General features: G+C 44.1%; 1 protein-coding gene and 1 pseudogene across 6 annotated transcripts; one reads left to right on the top strand and one right to left on the bottom strand.

The window, feature by feature from the left end:
• Positions 1 to 21,804, bottom strand: part of LOC132206835 (uncharacterized) — a 660,697-nt pseudogene that overhangs the window by 636,098 nt on the left and 2,795 nt on the right.
• LOC125450255 (histone H2B type 1-O-like) lies at positions 1,280 to 21,420 on the top strand. 6 transcript variants are annotated; one of them, XR_009443199.1, is made up of 6 exons: positions 1,280 to 1,423; positions 2,133 to 2,214; positions 6,530 to 6,641; positions 9,479 to 9,567; positions 19,385 to 20,022; positions 20,354 to 20,446. XR_009443199.1 is itself a non-coding variant. In XM_059641932.1 (6 exons), exon 6 carries the CDS (start codon positions 19,396 to 19,398, stop codon positions 19,774 to 19,776), a length of 381 nt encoding a protein of 126 aa, XP_059497915.1. In that variant the 5' UTR covers positions 1,280 to 1,423; positions 2,133 to 2,214; positions 6,530 to 6,641; positions 9,479 to 9,567; positions 11,235 to 11,311; positions 19,385 to 19,395; the 3' UTR covers positions 19,777 to 21,420. The 6 variants fall into 6 exon arrangements, 5 of the variants coding, with proteins under 5 accessions (XP_059497915.1, XP_059497913.1, XP_059497916.1 ...); XM_059641932.1 differs by adding an exon at positions 11,235 to 11,311 and having other exon boundaries at positions 19,385 to 21,420; XM_059641930.1 differs by having other exon boundaries at positions 19,385 to 21,420.

A 21,804-nucleotide genomic window follows, 5' to 3' on the forward strand; every position in this document is an offset into this window, starting at 1 on the left:
TAGCTGTGTGAGTCGGTGGGCTTGAAATGGACATCGGTTATAGGTGGTCGCCTGAGATGGAGACAGAAAGGTCCAGGAAGGTAAGGGATGTGTTGGAGATGGTCCAGGTGAACTTGAGGTTGGGATGGAAGATGTTGGTGAAATGGATGGACTGTTTGAGCTCCTCTTGGGAGCATGAGGCAGCGCCGATACATTCATCAATGTGACGGAAGAAGAGGTGGGGTTTGGGGCCAGTGTCGGTGCGGAAGAGGGACTGTTCCACATAAGCCACAAAGAGGCAGGCATAGCTTGGGCCCATTCCTCAGACGACATGACCATCCTGGGCATCTTGCAGTGCCATAATGATGCCACCGGTAGGTTGCATGAACATCAATTCATATTCCGCTGCGGAACCCTGCAGCCCAATAGCATCAATGTGGATTTTACCAGCTTCAAAATCTCCGCTCGCCCCACTGCATCTAAAAACAAGCCCAGCTCGTACCAGCCTGCCTAACCTGTTCTTCCTCTCACCTATCCCCTCCTCCCACCTCAAGCTGCACCTCCGTTTCGGACCTGCTAACCTCGTCCCGCCCACTTGACCTGTCCGTCCTCCCCGGACTGACCTATCCCTTCCCTACCTCCCAACCCATACTCTCCTCTGCACCTATCTTCTCCTCTGTCCACCTTCGGTCCGCCTCCCCCTCTCTCCGTATTTATTTCAAAATCCTCTCCCCCTCCGCTTTTCTGTTGAAGCGCCTCGGCCCGAAACGCCAGTTTTTTGTGTTCCTAAGATGCTGCTTGTCAGCTGTGCCCATCCAGCCCCACACTTTGTTATCATAAGATTAGGCGTGATGTTTTGAATTAGGGAGCACATCTAACGGGCCGAATGGCCGTTAGCTACTTCACTTGCCCACCAGATTGTGAGAGCCGGAGGGAGGGAGTTATTAACATGGTCCGGGAAACGATCGAAACTCATCGTTCAGCTTCTGTTTCACGCTCTTTTTTTTGCGAATTGGTATTGAATCGTGGGAAAGAAAAGTCATTATATACAAACGGTCTCTGCTCTTTCCCCCACAGCCCCCAGTTGCTTTGCTGAAACTGGGTGGAAAGTGAATTGGGGAAATGATCAATTGATCACTGTTTCTGGGAATTACTTGGAAAAGTAGCGCATGCGCGATATTCCCCCCGAAAAAGAGGTGCTTTTGGCTGTTGAGAGGAGCGCATGCGTGAGGCCCTCCCCCTGCGCTGCCATTGACGGGCATTTACTCAGTGAGTGGAAGAGGTTTGTTTGAAACAGACCGCAATGGAGAGACCAGCGCCCAGGGAAGCGGGGGAGCAGCAGGCTCCTTCCGGCAGCGCATCGAGATGTGAGTCTGGGACACAGATGGGGGCTCCGAGACCGGCATTGATTCGGGCTCAGTTCAGGGAGAACCGGGGGCTGTTGGTAAGTGGCCGAACGGGGCAGGAACTGGTCCCGGAACTTGGAGAGAGAGCATCCTGGGGGCGGGGAGAGAGAGGCCTTTCTCGGGCTGTGTGTGGGCCTGCTGAGGGAGACACAGCGGCAAGAAGCTGCTGGGGGTCAGTCTTGTGGTTTTCAAATCCCCAACCACTGATGGAAATTCCTTGTTTGGCTTCTGTTTCATGCTGTTTGTTGACATTGTGCTGTCAAAGTCGAAACACAGACAAGACTGGAAATATAAGAACCCTGTAAAGGACATGGATTAGAGTCAATATATTCTACAGTCAGTGCATTGGGATTTGGTAACATGAGCTGCGCAGACATTGCAGTGGCTCTGGGTAACACCTTACGTGGAGCTGTACAATTATCGTTCCATTTCTAGATTTTACCCAATTGCTATCGAAGCAGATATATTTTTTAAAAAATCCTCAGACAAGGCGCAGCTGAAAGTTAAAATGGAATCAGACCTGCATTTGAATTGATGACTTTAAAGAAAAGGTAGATGTCTCATGACACTGTCATCATCTCTCAGGTTCTTTTGAAATGACAGGCTTTTGGAGCACCGTTCTTCAGAAGAAGTTAAAGAAAAGAAACATCCTAATAATTATTACCTGAGTATTACAGTAATCTTTTTGACATTTTAAAACTTAATTGATGTTGATTTACAGGAGTAAACTCTGCTGTCTTCCCCCAGGAAAACGCTTGCAGGAACAAGACGATGTAATGTGTGCTTGGTACGAAGCCAAGGGTGACCAGCTGCTTTGAACAACCAACAGGTATGTTACCATGTCCAAGCAGAGAACATCCTTTCCACAGGCACAGAGCAAATTGAGTCAGAGACACATTAAACTCAATTTCTGGTGACATGCGTGCAAGCCAACAGTCAAGCACAAACAACAAAATAAAAATAGTTTTTTTTTCCCCCTCTGTTTTCTCAATACACCACCCTGCTTCAAAAAAGATCATTTGTAGCCTATTGGCATTTATGGCATTTTTGAAAGTGAATAGACTGAATTTTCATCTGAAATAGACACAAAAGAATGGCAGTAAACCTACATTTAGTAAGCATGTTTTCAAATTTACTGTCAAGGTGAAGAAATCTTTCATGCTGTCACATAGTTACACCAACCAAACATATAGCAGATAATGAGGACAGATATGGAAGAAAACATTGACGTTATCATCAGTAACTGAGCAGGACAGCATTCATCTTTTGTCAAATACATGTCCCAGGCTCAGCCAGAACAGTTAATTAATGTGCCTTCCAAATGCACATCCTGTCCCAAAGCCTGACGTAGAATGCCAGCAGAGTGTACGCACACACTTTCTGGCACACACGCACTCCACTGAGTTGTAAATATATACACTATCCCCATCACACGTGTCACACCATCTAACAGCCATGAAGATCATGTATATTGCAAACCTCACAGTGTAACAATGAAGATGATTTCCACTCACGGATTTCAGGTCAGAGAGCTAGCCTTTCATGATAAGTGACAAATAGAAAAGAATGTGAGCTAAATACTTCAATCCTCGTGTGGACATGCACTCCCGTGTTCATAATGTCAAGATCACTCATTCACTGTATTTGGGGAAAAAAAGGACAAATTTTGTGGAGTTCAGTTCAGGCAAATGCGAGGTGATGCATTTTGAAAGATCCACTTCAAGAGCGAATTATGTGGTAAATGGCAAAGCCCCAGCAAAAGTTGATGCCCAGAGAGATCTGGGTGTTCAGGTCCATTGCACCCTGACGGTGGCAACGCATGTCGATAGAGTGGTCAAGAAGACATAGTGCATTCTTTCCTTCATCAGATGTGTCATTTAGTGCAAGAGTTGGCAGGTCATATTACAGTTGTATAGGGCTTTGATTTGAACACATTTGGAATATTGTTTTTGGTTCAGGTCACCACATTACCAAAAGGATGTTGATGCTTTGGAGAAGGTGCAGAGGAGGTTCACCAGGATGTTGCCTGGTATGGAGGGTGCTAGCTATGAAGAGAGTTTGAGTAGATTAGGATTATTTATATTGGAAAGATGGAGGTTGAGGGGGAACTTGATTGAGGCCTACACAGTCATGAGATGAATTGACGGGGTGGATAGCAAGAAGCTTTTTCCAAGAGTGTGGAACTCTCTGACTACGCTTCATGATTTCAAGGTGAGGGGCAAAAGTTTAAGGATGATATGCATGGAAAATTCTTTACACAGAAGGCTTTGGGTGCCTGGAATGCGTTGCCAGCGGAGGTGGTAGAGGCGTGCGTTATAGTGTCCCTTAGTATGTATGTAGACAGATAGGTGACTGGACAGGGAGCAGAGGGATACAGATCCTTGGAAAATAGGTGACAGGTTGAGACAGGGGATATGGATCAGCACAGGCTTGGAGGGCCAAAGAGCCTGTTCCTCTGCTGAAATGTTTTTTTTTGTTCTTTGACACACTGAATTCCCAAGAAGTAGTCCAAGAAATATATCGAACAAGAGATTAATTTCACCTCTCTGTGTCACCATCTCATCGACTTAGAGATAATTAAAGTATCATTTCCTTTTGTACAAACTGGAGAAATTGCATATCAGGATAACTTTCAGATTGAAATTGAAATTGATATTGTCATTGCATTTGTTTGCATAAAACTACAAACTGAATAGTGAAAACCATCTGATACACTTCCAATGAATATAAACTTTGCTATTAAATGGACCAGAAGGAAATCAAGTAGTGACCTGAAATGATACAGAGAATAACCTACACTCAAGCAGATAACCTAGATTGTTGACTGTACAATTAAGTATGTCTCATACAGTGAGCTTGCAACAACAAATGAACATTAAACTCTATATGTATCCAGACCAGAGACAGAGCAAGCCGAAATAAAAGACAGAAACCCTACCCCAGAAATTATACAGGGAGAGAATGATAAATGCATTCACAAACCAGATAATGTCAGGCATAGCCTAAAAACTCATCTCTCAGATTTACAGGACAGGATCTGACAGGGCCAAATGGTTAAATACACTTGCACAGCCAGAGAGAAGAAACTGACAGGCACGTATTGATAACGGCATACTCATATTCACATATCAGAAAATGACAGGGACAGAAAGATAATTACACACACATTCAGACTACAAAAACTGACAGGTACAGGCTGATAAATACATGCATACATGACAGGACAGCAAGAGCATAAGCATATGTAGATTGATAACTACATTTGCGTATTCACAGACAAATTTGACAGGGACATATTTGTAACACTTTGACATTCACGCAAGAGGAATTGATGGATATAGGTTGATAACGAAACTCACATATTTCACAGCAGAAACTGAGAGCGACAGTTTGATGATTACGCTCATATCTTCACGTGACAGCTACCGACAAGTACGAAGCGATGATTACCACTCTCACACACAAATTCATAGACGTCTGCAGCACAGGAAACAGTCCTTTCTCTCACTGAATCTGCACTGTTCAGAAACAACCAGCCGACAATTCTACATCAATTCAGCCAGTATTCAAATTCCATAAATGTGTCATGTTGGCAGAGGAAGTATCATCCTCACCTTTATCAGTTGTCAATTTCTTCACCAAGCATGATCAGATTTTTTTTATTCTATGTTAAGCAAGAGGACTTTATAATCAGAGACCTTTTGTTTTCAAATTAGCTTAAAATTTGTTCAAATAGCTCTGTTCCTCTTGACAATCCACCTGAATTTTTACATAAAACACAAGAAAAGCTTCATGCCGTTTTTTTCAAACAAGCAAGATCACAATAGAACCGCCCTCACTTATATTTTGCAAACATTGTTCAACAGTGTTTATTCTTCAGTAAATTCAGTTTGACGGTTCCAGTTGTGCCCAGTGAATGACAGAAAACAAAAGTTCAACACCGAGCATGTTAATGTCCGCGCCGTAAAACAAAATCCAAGTAAGAAGGCTAATTTTCTTTCCTGCACAACAAACATTGTGGTCAGTCAGCTGCAATGCAGTTGATTTGTTCATTGCACTTCCTCTTTGGCAATAACATACTAAATTAACATCTTTACTTTAGCAGCATTCCAAGACTTGTGTCACTATGCAATGTTGAATAATATTAATCTCATCCTGAAAATATCCTTTGATATCACCACAGCAGTTAGACTCTGCAATGTATCCTTGGCAAAGGTCCATTGCTTCTCTGTCCTCAACTCTAAAGAAAGGCACAGACTCATTTCAGTTGCAATGCCTTGCATTTTCACTTGCTTATAAATGCTGGAGGCACAAACAACTGAAGAATATAGGCTGTTTCACATTTGCGAAAGAAGAAATGAACCGAAAACTCTGTCCTCTGCCATGGTGGTAATTGGCTCTCCACTTTGCAAGAAATACTTAATCTGCTCAGTAACGCAATACAGGAAGATAGAAATAGGATCAATTGAGTGTATCTGTCTGTCTTGTTTCATAACAGCAGCTCTTGTGCCAATACACCGTCGGTACAGAATAACTTAGAAAGCGTGGAGATGCTGCCAGGTTAGTAGATACCCAGGCAAAAACAAAAGAAAATGCCATTTCTCTTAAATATCACATGGGTGGGAAAGCTCCCCTTTCATTACGCATTAATAGGACACGGTAAGAGCGAAGTACTTCAATCCCAGTATGTGAATACTTTCCTTGAGGATTAAGTATGAGGTATAAGCTTGGCATAAAGTAAATTCGTCATGTTCACTACATCAGAAAATACTGAATCGATTGCATGATCAATGATGAATTCTACTGAAACAGCTGAAGAAGTAAATTGAAATCCAGATTAAATATGCTTCCAAATATCACACCATGCCTTTGATTTGGACACGTAACTAGTGCGTCAATTTCCTTTGTTGAAACTGAAGGAAATATATAGTAGGCCAAGTTTAAAATGAAATAAACATTACAATTTAATTTGCTTCCAAAGAGGTACAAATGAAAAAGCAGCTCCCATCTCGTGCAGAAGTACTGCATAAACATGTTGTTAAATGGACCAAAGAAGAAAGCAAATGGGGTCGTGAACAGATACAGATAACTGGAGTTCATTGGAAATAGATTGAAGAAACGCTGATCTCATGATCTTGTTACAGGAGGAATAAATACACATTCAGTTTTTGAGTGACTGACCAATCCCGAACGAAACTTACTATCATAAACCGGACAGTGACCAAACTGTATCCACAGAGTCGGAGACTGACAAAGGTATTAAAACAGTTTAATTTACATGATCTGATTATTTGGCATTGGGTAAAATCTCATTCATGTTGAGCAGCAGAGATTTGAACAATAGAAGAATGTCAGCAGTTCCTACAAGTAACTTGTTCAATGCAACATTACCCCTCGTTACCCATGTGAAATATGAAGACAACGCATGAGGAATACATTGACACACAATGCCAGAGACTGAATCGATCCCATGCTGACTGTCAGCCGATGCTGCTGAAAACCAGCAGTAACCACGCTTATAATCTGAGTGGGAGACTGACTATTTCAGAAGAATGCCCACACTCTCTATGTGATTAATGTATTATAAATTAGTGTTATAATGATATAATAATTTATAATACACCTCATAAAGGGAATCCAATCATACATGCAGAGCTGGAAACACAAGCAGACATTTGGAAAAGGACAGTGTCACTTAGCCCAATACCCATCTTTAATTCAGATTGGCACCTCATGAGAAATCTCCCTCTCATACAACAAACAGATGCTGAAAGGAAAGGAATGAAATTGCTACCTCTGGTCGGCATGGACTGTTGGACCAAAGGTCTGTTTCCCAGATGTACTTTGACAATATTTCTGCACTCTCATATTCACAAAGCAGAAACTGATCAGAAGAAACTCACAGTAACACTCCCAAGCCGCATGAGGCATAAAATGGCATAACAAGGCAGTTATATTCACAGAGTAGAATCTGATAGGGGGAAATAACAATTATATTTCCATATTCAAATCACAGAAACTGATTGGAAAAGGTTTACAACTGCACTTCAACATTCACACTGCAGGTAATGACAGGGACAGATTGATAACAATGTCCGTATATGCACATGGCTAAGAATGATAGGTAGAAATAGATAACTGTATTCTCGTATTCATGGAGAGGAAAGCATTACAAATTGAGAACTACATTTATATATTCACATCACAAAAACTGATAGTTGCAGATGAATAACTACATTCTCAGGTTCCCAGAGCAGACGTGGGCAGATACAGATGGAAATTTGCACTCAAATATTCACGTCGCATGTTCACACATCATTATCAACAGATTAATTACAAAACTCACATCTGTATAACACAAATAGACACTGATTGCTGTGTGAAGGTGCAATTGTATTTTTCAATCAGTCCCTGTCTGTTTTCACAACGTGGATGTGTGATTTTAGTTATCAATCAATACCTGTCAGTGAATGCCACGTGAATGTGTGAGGATAGTGTAATGCACGTTAACCACAGGGATTTTAGTAAGACATTTGATAAAGTACCATGCAGCAGATGAATCAGAAATGGAAAGGCTTTTGGGATACAGAGCAATGTGCTAAATTGGAAGCAAAGTTTGCTTTGCAACAGGAATCAAATGGTCAATGGCTGCCCTTGTAAACCGAAAGCTGTTTGAAGTGGTGTTTCTCATAGCTCAGTGTTGGGACTTATGCTGTTTGTTTTATATGATAACAACTTGGACTTGAACATGGGGATGCAATTGGGAAATTTTCAGCCAGCACAAAAATTTAACAGTGTACTGGTCGTGCAGAGGATAGCTGTCAGCTCCAAAATGATATAGAAGTTTTAGTGGAAGGGGCAGATGAGTGGCATATGGAGTTCAACTCTGATAAATGTGAGGTAATGCATTTCAGGAGGTGCAAGGACACAAAATAGGAATACATGAGGTGGTGTGGAAATTGTACATAAAGTGAGTGGTTTGGTGTGCAAGTATAATGGAGTATGAAAATAGCAGTATAGGTGGATAAGATTGTGAAACTAGGTATAAAGAATGCTGTCCTTTTTTTGGCAGAGGTATACAACACAAAAGTAGGGCTATAATGATGAAAGTATTTAAGACACTGGTGAGGCTGGAACTGATGTATTGTGCGCCGCGATGGTCACCACATTACAGGAAAACGTTATTGCTCTGGATATATTGCAGAGAAGATTTACTGGAATGTTGCCAGGGCTGGAGAGTTATCGCTATGAGGAGTGATTGCAGAGGTTGGAGCTGTATTATTTTGAACAGTGAAAGCTGGGAGTGCCATGATTCAGGCAATTGGGATGGGCAGAGATAGAGTCGACAGGGGGAATCTTTCCCTTGGCATAGAGTTTAAAAACCATTGGGTGTAGATTAAGTGAAGTGGCAGGACGATGAGAGATGATGGGAGGAAAACCATTTTTATGAGAGGGTGCTTATCTCAAATACGCTGCCTGAGTTGCTGATAGCAGAGATTCTCAACTCTTGTAAGAACATACCTGGACCTCCACATTAAGTCTGCAAGCTGCAGGGCTATGGGATGTATGCAAGAAGATCATATTTTATGATGGCCATTTTGGGGTGTTTGGGTCAGCATGGATATAATGAGCCAAATGGCCACCTTCTGTGCTGCATAATTTAAATGGATCAGTAGTTCCTGATCATTCTGTCCCTGTCAGCCTCTGTTGTGTAATACATGAATAATTACCAAAGACCTCGAGGGACACATTGATAACTACACTCACACATTCACCAAGTAGCAACTGACATGAATAGATCAATAACTAAACTCGCATCCACTGACAAGCTTCCACTGGGTGGTTCCAGTCATGGAGCTGTACAGGTATCATTTACTTTCAGGAGCTCATTCAAATGGTGTTGAAGTTTTTCGAAATGATCAGACAAGGAGCAGCTCGGGCAAGATTGGATCAAAACCCATAGTTATGTTAGAATTCCTAGTAATATTAGTATATCCAAATGATTATTAATGAAATGTTGTGTTGATCAGTTAAACATTGTCAAACCCAATTGATGTTGCTTTACACGAACTATCTCTTCTGTCTTCCCGCAGAAAAAAAGAAAACACTTGAATGACCAAGACAAAGTAAGATTTCTTCAGTGCAGAGGCAAGTGTGACCAGATCCTTCTGATAAACAGCAGGTATGTTCCCACTGTCAGAGCACAGAACATCCTTTCCGCAGTCACAGAGCAGATTGAGTTGGACACACAGTGAACTTAATTTCCAACAGATATGTTCAAATTTTTCCAACAGGAGAACAACGTTGGAGAAATTAAACTTTATTTTTCTTATCTCTCCATTCCAAATACACAGTTCCAACAAATTTCAGCATTCATCACCCATTAACTTGTACACTATTTTTGAAGATGGATGAACTGAAGTTATACACTCAGTATCTGAATGAAATCTACGTAAACTTACTCTACTAGCAATTATCACATAATGAATCACACCTCCACTAAGAATATTACTGGCTGCTGACAATTAAGCCACTTTTACAAGCAGAAAATGACCAGTATGGATTGATGCCTAACCTCACTCATTTGTGTTGCAAATGCATACAAAAGAGAAAGGATGACGAGACTCACATATTGACATTGCAGAAACCGACAGCTAAAGATTAATAAAGATATTCACACATTCACATCATAGAAACTGGGATACACAGGTTAGTAAACAACACTCACATTCACATAGCAAACTGACAGCAACTGAACGATAACTACTTTCACATATCCACACAGCAGAAACTGGCAGCTACATATTGATGACAACTCCCAATTTCACAGACCATAAAGTGACAGGTACAGTTTTATAACTGCATATCCACAGATTTAAAAAATACCGACGGGTACAGTTTGATAACTATACTCAAATATTCACAAAGTAGATTCCCACAGGTACATATTGATAACTTTACTTGCAAATTATGAGGTACTGATAGGTACAGGTTGCTCTACATGCACATATCCATACAGAAGGAATTGATAGGAACTGATTGACGATCACTTTAGAGATAGCAAGAGCTGCAGATTCTGGAGTCAGCCTTCCCAGTTTCACAAAGCATTAGCTGACAGATACAGTTTGGTAACTACTCTCATATTCACAGAGTAGAAGCTGACAGGCCGTTATTGATAACTGCACTCACATGGTCACCAAGAAGAAACTCAGAGATTGATGACAGTGACATTCAAATTGCAGAAACTGGCGGCTACACAATGATAACTGCTGTCACACTTGCATTGCATGAACCGTTGGGGTCAGATTAATAACTATGCTGTTGTTGAATTGCTCGACAAGCTTGTTGCTTGTTTAGAGACATTTTGTCACCATCTACATAATACCTTCAGTGCACCTCTGGTGATGTGTTGCTGTTGTGTCCTGCTGGCTGTTCATGTGCTGCAGTTTGCTGGCGTGGCTGACATCACTTCTGGATTTGTTTCTCAGTGGTTGGTGTATGGGATCCTGCTCTACGCATTTGTTAATGGCATTCCAGTTTGAATGTCAGGCCTCCAGGAATTCTCGTGCATGTCTTTGGTTGGCTTTTCCTCAGATGACTAAGTTGTCCCAGTCAAATTGGTGTCCCTCTTTGTCCATGCGTATTGAGATGAGTGATAGTTGGCCATGTCTCTTGGTAGCTAGTTTGTGTCTACGAATCATGATGGCTAGTTTCCTACCAGTTTGGCCTTTGTACTGTTTTTGGCATCTGTGCACGATATCGTGCAAATAACGTTGGTTCTGTCAGTTCTGGTTGTTGGCTCGGGGCAATATGGTGCTCATTTCTGATATGTTTTTCTTGTTTGGTCAGGTGACTAGTGTCTCTGGACGTGCTGTGTAATCCATTTGTCGTCTGTTGTGCAGGTGTCGAAGGACAATGCTTTTCAGGTAACCTTCGTTTCTATAGTCACTGTATCGTGTTCTTCCTCAGCTTTTCGCAGCTCTGGATGCTGCAGTGTGTTGTGGCTCACTTGAACAGTGTTTTGGTGCAGCTCCATGAGTAGATATTGGGATGATTGCTATTGTAGTTGAGTATCTGATCAGAATGTATTAAAACATGTAATAACTACACTCTCAGGCTCTCCTCATTGACATTGATGGAGAGCGATTGATAACTAAACATTCACATAGCAAAACAGTGTCATGGACAGACTGATAATTTCAGACACATGTTCACTGAGTAGAAACTGACTGACAGAGAATGACATCTATACTCAGGTACCCGGATAGCAGAAACTGACAGGAACAGGTTGATGATAACACGGACATGTACATGATACCTACATCCCTCATTCCACTTGCATTAACTGAGTGGTACAGATTGATTCCTGCACTCTCACATTCACACAACAGAAAGTGGCAGAGACAGATATATAACTGCATTCATTCACACGGCACAAACTGTGAGGACGAGGTTGTCAACTACGCTCTCACATTTACAGAGCAGAAACTGACAGGTACAAAGTAAATCTGCACTCATACATCCACAAATCAGAAACTGAAAGGCCCACATAGATACCCACACTCAGTGTTTCACACAGCATAAACGGACAATATAAAAACCGAAAGAACTGCGGATGTTCCCCCCGCAGCGGTCGGCAATGCCCTCAACCGTGTCTTCCACATTTCCAGTGCCTCATCCCTCACACCCTGACCCCGCAATAACCGCCAAAACAGAACCCCCTTGGTCCTCACATCCCACCCTACCAACCTCTGGATACAATGCATCATCCTCCGACACTTGTGCCATCTACAATTCAACCCGACCACCGAAGACATTTTTACTACCCGACCCTTGTCTGCTTTCAGATGAGACCACTCTCTCCACAACTCCCTTGTCCGCTCCACACTGCCCTCCAACCCCAGCACACCCGGCACCTTCCCCTGCAACCGGAGGAAGTGCTACACTTGCCCTCACACCTCCTCCCTAACCCCAATCCTAGGCCCCAAGATGACTTTCCACATCAAGCAGATGTTCCCCTGCACATCCGCCAATGTGGTATACTGCATCCGCTGTACGCGGTGTGGTTTTCTCTCCATTGGCGAAACCAAGCGGAGCCTTGGGGAATGCTTTGCAGAACACCTCCGCATGGTTCGCCATAAACAACTGCACCTCCCAGTCGCGAACCATTTCAACTCTCCCTCCCATTCCTCAGACAACATGTCCATCCTGGGCATCCTGCAGTGTCATAATGATCCCACCCGTAGGTTGCAGGAACAGCAACTCATATTCCGCTTGGGAACCCTGCAGCCTCAAGCTATCGATGTGGATTTCACCAGCTTCAAAATCTCCCTTCCCCCCGCTGCATCCCAAACCAGCCCAGCTCTTCCCCACCTGCCTAACCTGTTTTTCCCCTCACCTATCCCGTCTTCCCACGTCAAGCCGCACCTCCATTTCCTACCTCCTAACCTCAGCCTGCCCCCTTGACCGGTCCATCCTCCCCAGACTGACCTATCCCCTCCCTACCTCCCCACCCATACTCTCCTCTCCACCTATCTTCTCGTCTGTCCATCTTCAGTCCACCTCCCTCTCTCTCCCGATTTATTTCAAAATCCTCTCCCCCTCCCCCTTTTTATGATGAAGGGTCTTGGCCGAAAACGTCAGCTATTATGCTGCTAAGATGCTGTTTGTCCTGCTGTGTTCATCCACCCCCATGCCTTGTTATCTGCGGAAGCTGTAAATCAGGAACAAAAGCAAAGTTGCTGGAAAAGATCAGCAGGTCCAGCAGCATCTGTGAGGGAGAAAACAGAGTTCACATTTCAGGTCCGGTGTACAGATCCATAACTAAACTCACGTATTCACATTGAGGAATCTTTGAGCTGGAGACTGATAATCACAGTCATACATTCAGAGAACAGGAACACACAGGCATAGACTGATAACTAACTTCTGTATTAACATAGCAGAAGCTGACTCGCATTGACTGGTAACTGCATTCATGTTATCTTGTCAGGTGCAACAAACAGGTACGGATAGATAACTACACTCATACATTCGCACCGTAAATACTGACAATGACAAACAGCTTCAGTCCCACCGATTGCATAGCAGAGACTGTCAAGAACAGATTGATAACAAAGTGTGGAGCTGGACAATCACAGCAGGCCAAGCAGCTCCTGAGACGCTGCTTGGCCTGCTGTGTTCATCCAGCTCCACACTTTGTTATCTTGGATTCTCCAGCATCTGCAGTTCCCGTTATCACAGGAACAGATTGATAACTGCACTCAAATATTGACACATCAGAAGCTGGCAGGCGCTGTTTAATATCCAAACTCTCATATTCACATACCAGAAAATGGCAGGTATAAATTGACAACCACACTCACATACACACAGTCGCAGAAACTGACAGTGAAAGAACTGATAACAGCGTTCAGACGTTGACATCACAGAGCCTGGCAGAAACAGAGTGATAACTAAACCCTCACATTCTTATAACAGAAACTGCCATGGATAGACTGGAAATTTAATCATCAAGCAGAACCTGACAGATACAGAGTGATGTGATAATGGGAACTGCAGATGCTGGAGAATCCAAGACAACAAAGTGTGGAGGTGGATGAACACAGCAGGCCAAGTAGCATCTCAGGAGCACAAAAGCTGACGTTTCGGGCCGAGACCCTTCATCAGAGGGGGGGATGGGGAGAGGGAACTGGAATAAATAGGGAGAGAGGGGGAGGCGGACCCAAGATGGAGAGAAAACAAGATAGGTAGAGAGGAGCCTACAGGTGGAGAGGTGGGGAGGGGTAGTTCAGTCCAGGGAAGATGGACAGGTCAAGGAGGCGGGATGAGGGGTAGGGAGGAAATGGAGGTGCGGCTTGAGGTGGGAGGAAGGGATTGGTGAGAGGAAGAACAGGTTAGGGAAGCAGAGACAAGCTGGGCTGGTTTTGGGATGCAGTGGGGGGAGGGGAAGAACTGGGCTGGTTTTGGGATGCAGTAGGGTGATTCCAGAGGATCCCCCTCATCCTCACATACCAGCCCACCTACCTCTGGATACAACATATCATCCTCCGACTCTTCCGCCATCTCCAATCCGTCCCCACCACCCAAGCCATTTTTCCATTCCCACCCTTGTCTCTTTCCGGAGAGATCACTCTCTCCATGACTCCCTTGTCCACTCCACACTCCCCTCCAACCACACCACAGCAGACACCTTCCCCTGCAACCGCAGGAAGTGCTACACTTGTCCCACACACCTCCCTCACCCCCATCCCAGGCCCCAGGATAACCTTCCATATCAAACAGATGTTCACCTGCACATCTGCCAATGTGGTATATTGTATCCATTGCACCCAGTGTGGCTTGCTCTACATTGGAGAAACCAAGCGGAGGCTTGGGGACTGCTTTGCAGAACACCTCCGCTCGGTTTGCAACAAACAACTGCACCTCCCAGTCGCGCAACATTTCAGCTCCCCCTCCCATTCCTCAGACGACATGGGCCTCCTGCATTGCCACAATGATGCCACCCGAAGGTTGCAGGAACAGCAACTCATATTCCGCTTGGGAACCCTGCAGCCCAGTGGTATCAACGTGGACTTCACAAGCTTCAAAATCTCCCCTTCCCCGACTGCATCCCAAAACCAGCTCAGTTCTTCCTCTCCCACCACTGCATCACAAAACCAGCCCAACCTGTGTCTGCTTCCCTAACCTGTTCGTCCTCTCACCAATCCTTTCCTCCCACCTCAAGCCGCACCTCCATTTCCAACCGATCACGTCATCCCGCCTCCTTGACCTGTCCATCTTCCCTGTACTGACCTATCCACTCCCGACCTCCCCACCTTTACCCTCCTCTCTACCTATCTTCTTTTCTCTCCATCTTCAGCCCGTCTCCCCCTCTCTCCCTATTTATTCCAGTTCCCTCTCCCCATCCCCCTCTCTGATGAAGGGTCTAGGCCCGAAACATCAGATTTTGTGCTCCTGAGATAGTGATAACTGCTGCCAAACATTCGCAGAGCATGGATGAAAATAAACAGATTGATAACTAAACACCCGTTTTCACAAGACAGAAGACTGATGGGGAAAAATTAGTACATCCTCTCATAATTTCACACAGCAAAGACTGATATGGACGGAATGATAACTACAATTACACATTCATGCAACAGAATCTTGCAGGAATGTACTGATAATTGTACAAACAAACTCACTTAGGAGAAACTGACAGTCTCAGATTTAAAACCACACTCTCTTTGTCACAAACTAAAAACTGGGAGGTACAGTGTGACAACTGAACTCAATAGTCACAGAACAAAGTCTCCCAGGTACAGTGTGATAACTACCTTCTCACATCTGCCTAACAGAAACTAAACTCGCATATTGACGGAGCAGAAATTGGCATGTGCAGACTAATGCCTGCACTCTTACATTGATACCACCGAATGGACATGTAGGTACGAGTAACAACACTCATGCATTTTCTTGGAGAAACTGTCAGGCATGGATTGAGAACTACACCCACACATTCACAGAGCACACATTGAAAGGTACAGACTAATAATGTCACACTTTTGGACAACAGAAATGACAGAGGTAGATGACCTGAAATATCAAGCAACGTTGAAGATCTGGTCAGGAAAGGGAAGAAGGCATACATTGGGTTTAAACTATCAGGCTCAAGTGAATCCCTAGATAACTATAAAAAGTGGAGAAGCACACAAGAGGGAAATCAGAAGAGCAAAAAGATGTCATGAAATGGATCTGGCAGAAAAGGTTACAGATAATCCCCAGAGGCTCATTAGTTATAATAAGAGTAAAAGGTTGGCTGCGGAGAGGAGGACCTCTTTAAGATCAGGATGGTGGTCCATGTGTGGAGCCACAGCAGAAGGGGAGGATTTTTAATGGATATTTCTCCTCAGTGTTTGCTGAGGAGAGAATCATGGATGCTAAGGAAATGAGATTAATTCCCTACAGTGTGGAAACAGGCGCCTCGGCTCAACAAGTCCACACCACCCCTTCAAGCTTCCCACCCAGACCCATACCCCTGTAACCCACACACCCCTGAACAGTACAGGCAATTTAGCATGTCCGATCCACCTAACCTGCACATCTTTGGGCTGTGGGAGGAAACCGGAGCACCCGGAGGAAACCCACGCAGACACAGGGAGAATGTGTAAACTCCATACAGACAGTCGCCCGAGGCTGGAATCGAATCTGGGTCCCTGGTGCTGTGAGGCTGCAGTGCTAACCACTGTGCCACCCTATAATCCCTATTAGAAATAAGGGAAGGAAGTAGAGATATTTTGGACTGCATATGTATGAACAGAAAGGGTGTCTTTGCAGCCTTAGATCATACAAAGGTGGATGAATTTCTGAGTTCTGATAGTGTCCATCTCGGATTTTGTGGGAAGCCAGTAAAGAAATTGCAGAGGCCCTTCCTTTGCAGAGATTTTAGCTTCATTTTTAGCCACTGGCGAGATTCCAGAAGACTGGAGGGTGGCTAAAGTTGTTACATTGTTTATGAAAGGGAGGAAAGACAAGCCAGGGAACTTCCAGCCAGTGAGCCTAACACCAGCAGTAAGCAAGTTATTGGAAAGGATGCTGAGTGACAGGATCAATGAACATTTGGATATTCAAGGTATGATTACGGATAGTCGGCATGGATTTGTGTGCGGAAAGGCACATGTGACAAATCTTTGAGTTTTTCAAAGAAGTAACCAAGTGAATAGATGAGGGGAGGGCAGTAGATGCAGTCTGTGTGGACTTTAGTAAGGCCTTTGACAAGGTCCTGCACGCAGACTAGTAATGAAGGTTAGGTTCCAAGGGATCCAGGGAGAGCTAGCTAATTTGATTCAAAAATGGCTCGATGGTAGAAAGCAGAGTGTGATGGTTGAAGCTTGTTTCTCGGACTGGAGGCCTGTGACTCGTGGTGTGCCACAGGGGTTTGTGCTGTGACCTTTGTTGGGCACCTCGGTGTCTCAGTGGCTAGCACCGGGGATCTGGGTTCAATTCCATCCTCAGGCGATTATCTGTGTGGAGTTTGCACATTCTCTCCGTGTCTGAATGATGTTCCTCCGGGTGCTCCGGTTTCCTCCCACAGTTCAAAGATGTGCAGGCGAGGTTGGTTGGCTATGGGAATTTTCCCGTAGTGTTCAGTCATGTGTTGGGTGAGTTATAGCAGGATGGATCTGGGTGGGATGCTCGGAGTGTCAGCATGGACTTGTTGGGCCAAAGGGCCTATTTCCACACAGTAGGGATTCGATGATTGTGTGATAAGTGGCCTTGATGTGAATGCACAAGGCATGATTCGTATGTTTTCCAATAATACAAAATTAAGATGTAGTTTTGAAAGTGCGGAAGGTTTATCAAGAAAATAGAGGGATTTAAGAAGGACCTTGCGGAGTGGTGCACATGTGGAATCAGCTGCCAGAGAAAGTTGTTGAGGCAGGTGCAATTGCACCATTAAAAAAAGGGTAGGTTTTAGAGGGATATGGACCAAATGTGGGCAGTTGGAATTAGCTGAGAGGGCACCATGATCAGCATGAACCAGTTTGAGCTGAAGGGCCTTTGTCCATGCTGCATGACTGCCTGACCTCAGACTACAACAGGACCTTGATCGAGAGGACCAATGGGCTATGGAGTGGCAGCTGGGGTTTAAACTTGACAAATGTGAGGTGCTACATTTTGTCACAGAAAATCGGGGCAAGACTTGCACACTTCATGGTCAATTCTCGGGAAGTGTTGCCAAAGTCAGTGGCCATGGAATGCAGGCTCATAAGCGTCTTGAAGTTGGAATTCCAGGGAGACAGGGCAGTGAAGAAGGTGTTTGATACAATTGCTTTTATTGGTCAGGGCATTCAGTGTATATTGAGGATTGGGAGGTGATGTTGTGACTGTACAGAAGATTGGTTAGACTACTTCTGAAATACTGCATTCAGTTCTGGTGCCCCCTTGCAATAGGGAATGTAGTGTTAAACTTGCATGAGTCAGGAACATGTTTAAAAGGATGTTGCCACAGTTTGAAAGTTTGAGTTTCAGGGAGAGACTGAATAGACAGGGCTTATTGTGGCTTGTTTTGCAGCTTGTTTTCCATGGAGTGTCAGAGGCTGGGTGGTGACTGTGTAGAAGATATAAAATTAAGAGGGGCATGGATAGCATGAATAATCACGTTCTTATGCACACGGGATAGGAGGCCAAAACTAGAGGGCATGGGTTTTGGATGAGAAAATCACGATTTGAAAGGAACTTAAGGTGGGTAATGTTTGCTCACAGAGTGTAGTGTGGAATTGCAGTGAACTGCCAGAGGAAGTGGTGGAGTTGAGTACAGCTACAACATTTAAATGACATCTGGGCGGGTGTATGAATAGGAAGGGCTTAGAGTGATGTGGGCCAAATGCTGGCAAATAGGACTAGATTAATTGAGGATATCTGGTTGCCATGGATGAGGTGGACCCACGAGTGTTGTATATCTTTATGACAGTATGACAGGAACAGACTGTGAGAGAGTAATTACCATCCACACTGCATGAAAAGCGTCAGATGGATAACTGCACTCCCATTTTCATATCGCAGAGACTGACAGATATTCGACAAACTATCCCTCATTAAACATCAAGCTCTGGACACAATACTGCTTATAGTGTAATGCAGAAACTACAGAGAATGATGAAACAAAATAATATGTTATACATGAAAGGTTGCTTTGAGCAGATAAATACATTGTCGCAATTAAAAACTCTCAGGTACTGTGTTCACAACATCAATAAATGACAATAACGAGTTAAATGTAGAGTGATTCGTGGACAAAATTTCGGCTTGTGTTTCACTTTTCGTTGCTTATCCTGACAGATCCCCGTTGTGTCCCACACTAACCAATCACAGAAAAGCTAATCACATCCTCTGAGATTCTTGTAAACTGTCCAATCATGAACAAGACCTCCCCAATCCCTCATTAGCATTGCTGACGCCAGCAGCCTATAAAAAGCGATCTCCGCGCCCACTTTCCCTTATTCTGTGTCTGACAGTGACCGTCGTTATGGCAGATGAGAAGAAATCGCAGGCAACTTCCAAGAAAGGCGCGAAGAAAATCATCAAGAAGGCGCCGGGGAAAAGCGGCAAGAAAAGGAGCCGACGCAGGAAAGAAAGTTACTCCATCTACATCTACAAAGTGATGAAGCAGGTTCACCCCGACACCGGCATCTCCTCCAAGGCTATGGGCATCATGAACTCGTTCGTCAGCGATATTTTCGAGCGTATCGCAGGGGAGGCTTCCCGCCTGGCCCATTACAACAAGCGCAGCACCATCAGCTCCCGGGAGATCCAGACCGCCGTGCGGCTGCTGCTGCCCGGGGAGCTGGCCAAGCACGCCGTGTCGGAGGGTACAAAGGCGGTGACCAAGTACACCAGCTCCAAGTGAGACACCTCACTGCTGAAAGCAGACACCAATCCAAAACCCAACGGCTCTTTTAAGAGCCACCCACAATTGCACTGAGACAGCTGAACCGTTTTAACTTGGATAGTCGATGCTAGAGAATCTGAGACAACAAGGTGTGGGCCTGGGTGAACACAGCAAGCCGAGCAGCGTCAGAGGAGCAGGAATGTTTACATTTCGGGGCGAGACCCTTCTTAAGAAATTAGGTTTTAACTTTGTCGTTTATTCTGGGTCTGTATAATTCATGTCCCTAAGCTTTGTGTTTCGTTTTCGATAAACTTTTGTAAAAAAAATTCGTGTGATCCCTGACCCTCTGCCCTTTATTCTCGGTTGCGTAGTTCCCTGACTGTTTTCCCTGCCTATATAGAGAGCATATTTATCGTCCCGGAGTCATTTTTTCTGCAACTTCTATGTTTTTCAGTTACTCTTTAACCCTTGATCAGCGCAAAAGCTACAGTGTCCCCTGGGGTATGAAACACGAGTTTCACCCTCGGAATGAAAAGTAACTGTTCTCGTCCCACGAATAGATTTTGAAATTTACTTGCCCTTTTCTTTCATTAAGTTTTCAAAGGGCCACTGAGACTTCGTCTGATGTTTGCAGAGCACTGCAAATGAGGATCTCAGCTGTCGATAAGAGGCTTTCAAACTGAACTGAGATAAAGCCAGATTAACTGCTGGATTGCCATATCAAGTGTGAAACTGGTTGAAGTCTGATCAAGGACAACAGGGACGGCAACTTTAAACTAAAGTTTCACCGGCAAGAAGGTCATGTGAGTTTTTCCGAAATATTTCAGGGTGCACTTGCAATATGAAAAATGAATTAAATTTGATGAAAAATTAAATTATTCATTCCTCTTTGTAAAACGTCTTTTTCCCATTTCGGACGTGTTGGAGGGTTTTGTCCCTGTGGGTAATGATCCCGAAATTTCTCCCGTGGTAACGAAAGCTGATGACCCCGAATTTGAGACCCACGAAGAGTAGTATTGTGCGATTTGTGTTTTGTTTCAATTTCCAAATCTCGACGTGAAGTTCTCGGAATTTATTTTCAGAATGCAGTATGTGGGGCTTGCCGTTCTCGGTCAGAGGCTTTCAAAATGAACCGAGATGAACAGGGAAGTCTGATCGAGCACAATAATTACAAAATTTCCCGAAGCCGGTGTTTCTCACTGAGTGAGAACGAGAGGTTATGTCAAGGATCAATTTGTAATCTGAAAGGAAATTAAATCGTAAGCATTCATGTAAAGCGTCTTCCTCGTATTGCCCATGTTGGCGGGCTTTTCAAATCGGAAAGAAAACGGTGGATGATTTGGCGCCGGTATTTTCCTACGGTTTCCACGCAGAGGAATTTTGTTTTATTTTCAAATCTCCCCGCGGGTTCCATCCAGTTTTGCAGAAAGCTATAAATGAGGCTTTCTGCTGTCGGTGGGAACATTTCAAAGTGAACCGAGATGAAAGCAGAACAGCTGCCGGACTGGCATCGCAAAAGTAGAAATATTGTTCATCTCGTGCAGTAGGGAGCGCGATTGTAAAATGTTGTTTAAAGCAGTAATGCGCTAAACGGGAAAGAAATTGTTGTGTGATACTGTTATCATTATCTCCATGATCAGCATTATATGCTGATCTGAAATAAAATAAATCTGTGCAGAGACTTACTTCGGGCGGGCTCTTTTTTCTGCCATCTGCTTATTCTTAAGTATAAAAAAAATCAGAAACACATCGATTCACTGAGGCCTGGGAATCAGAGAGAGATTGTGTGAAGTGTACAGGCGTATTCTAAAAGTAAATTATCTGAAATATGAACGCATTCTTCTTTGTAAAACTTCTTCCAGTTTTGTACATATTGGCGGGCTTTCCGAGTTTGAAAGAAAGCGGTTGATGATTTGGCGCCGGGACGTTCCCGCCTCCTCCCCGGGCCCTCTCCGGATTGGTGAGGGAAGCAGATATCTGATTGGGAATGGAATCGACATGAGGAGATACCGAACAATGTGACCAATCAGCAATGGCCGCACCCCC

The sequence above is a fragment of the Stegostoma tigrinum genome, chromosome 44 (assembly GCF_030684315.1).
Source record: "Stegostoma tigrinum isolate sSteTig4 chromosome 44, sSteTig4.hap1, whole genome shotgun sequence".
NCBI classification, from domain to species: Eukaryota; Metazoa; Chordata; class Chondrichthyes; order Orectolobiformes; family Stegostomatidae; genus Stegostoma; species Stegostoma tigrinum.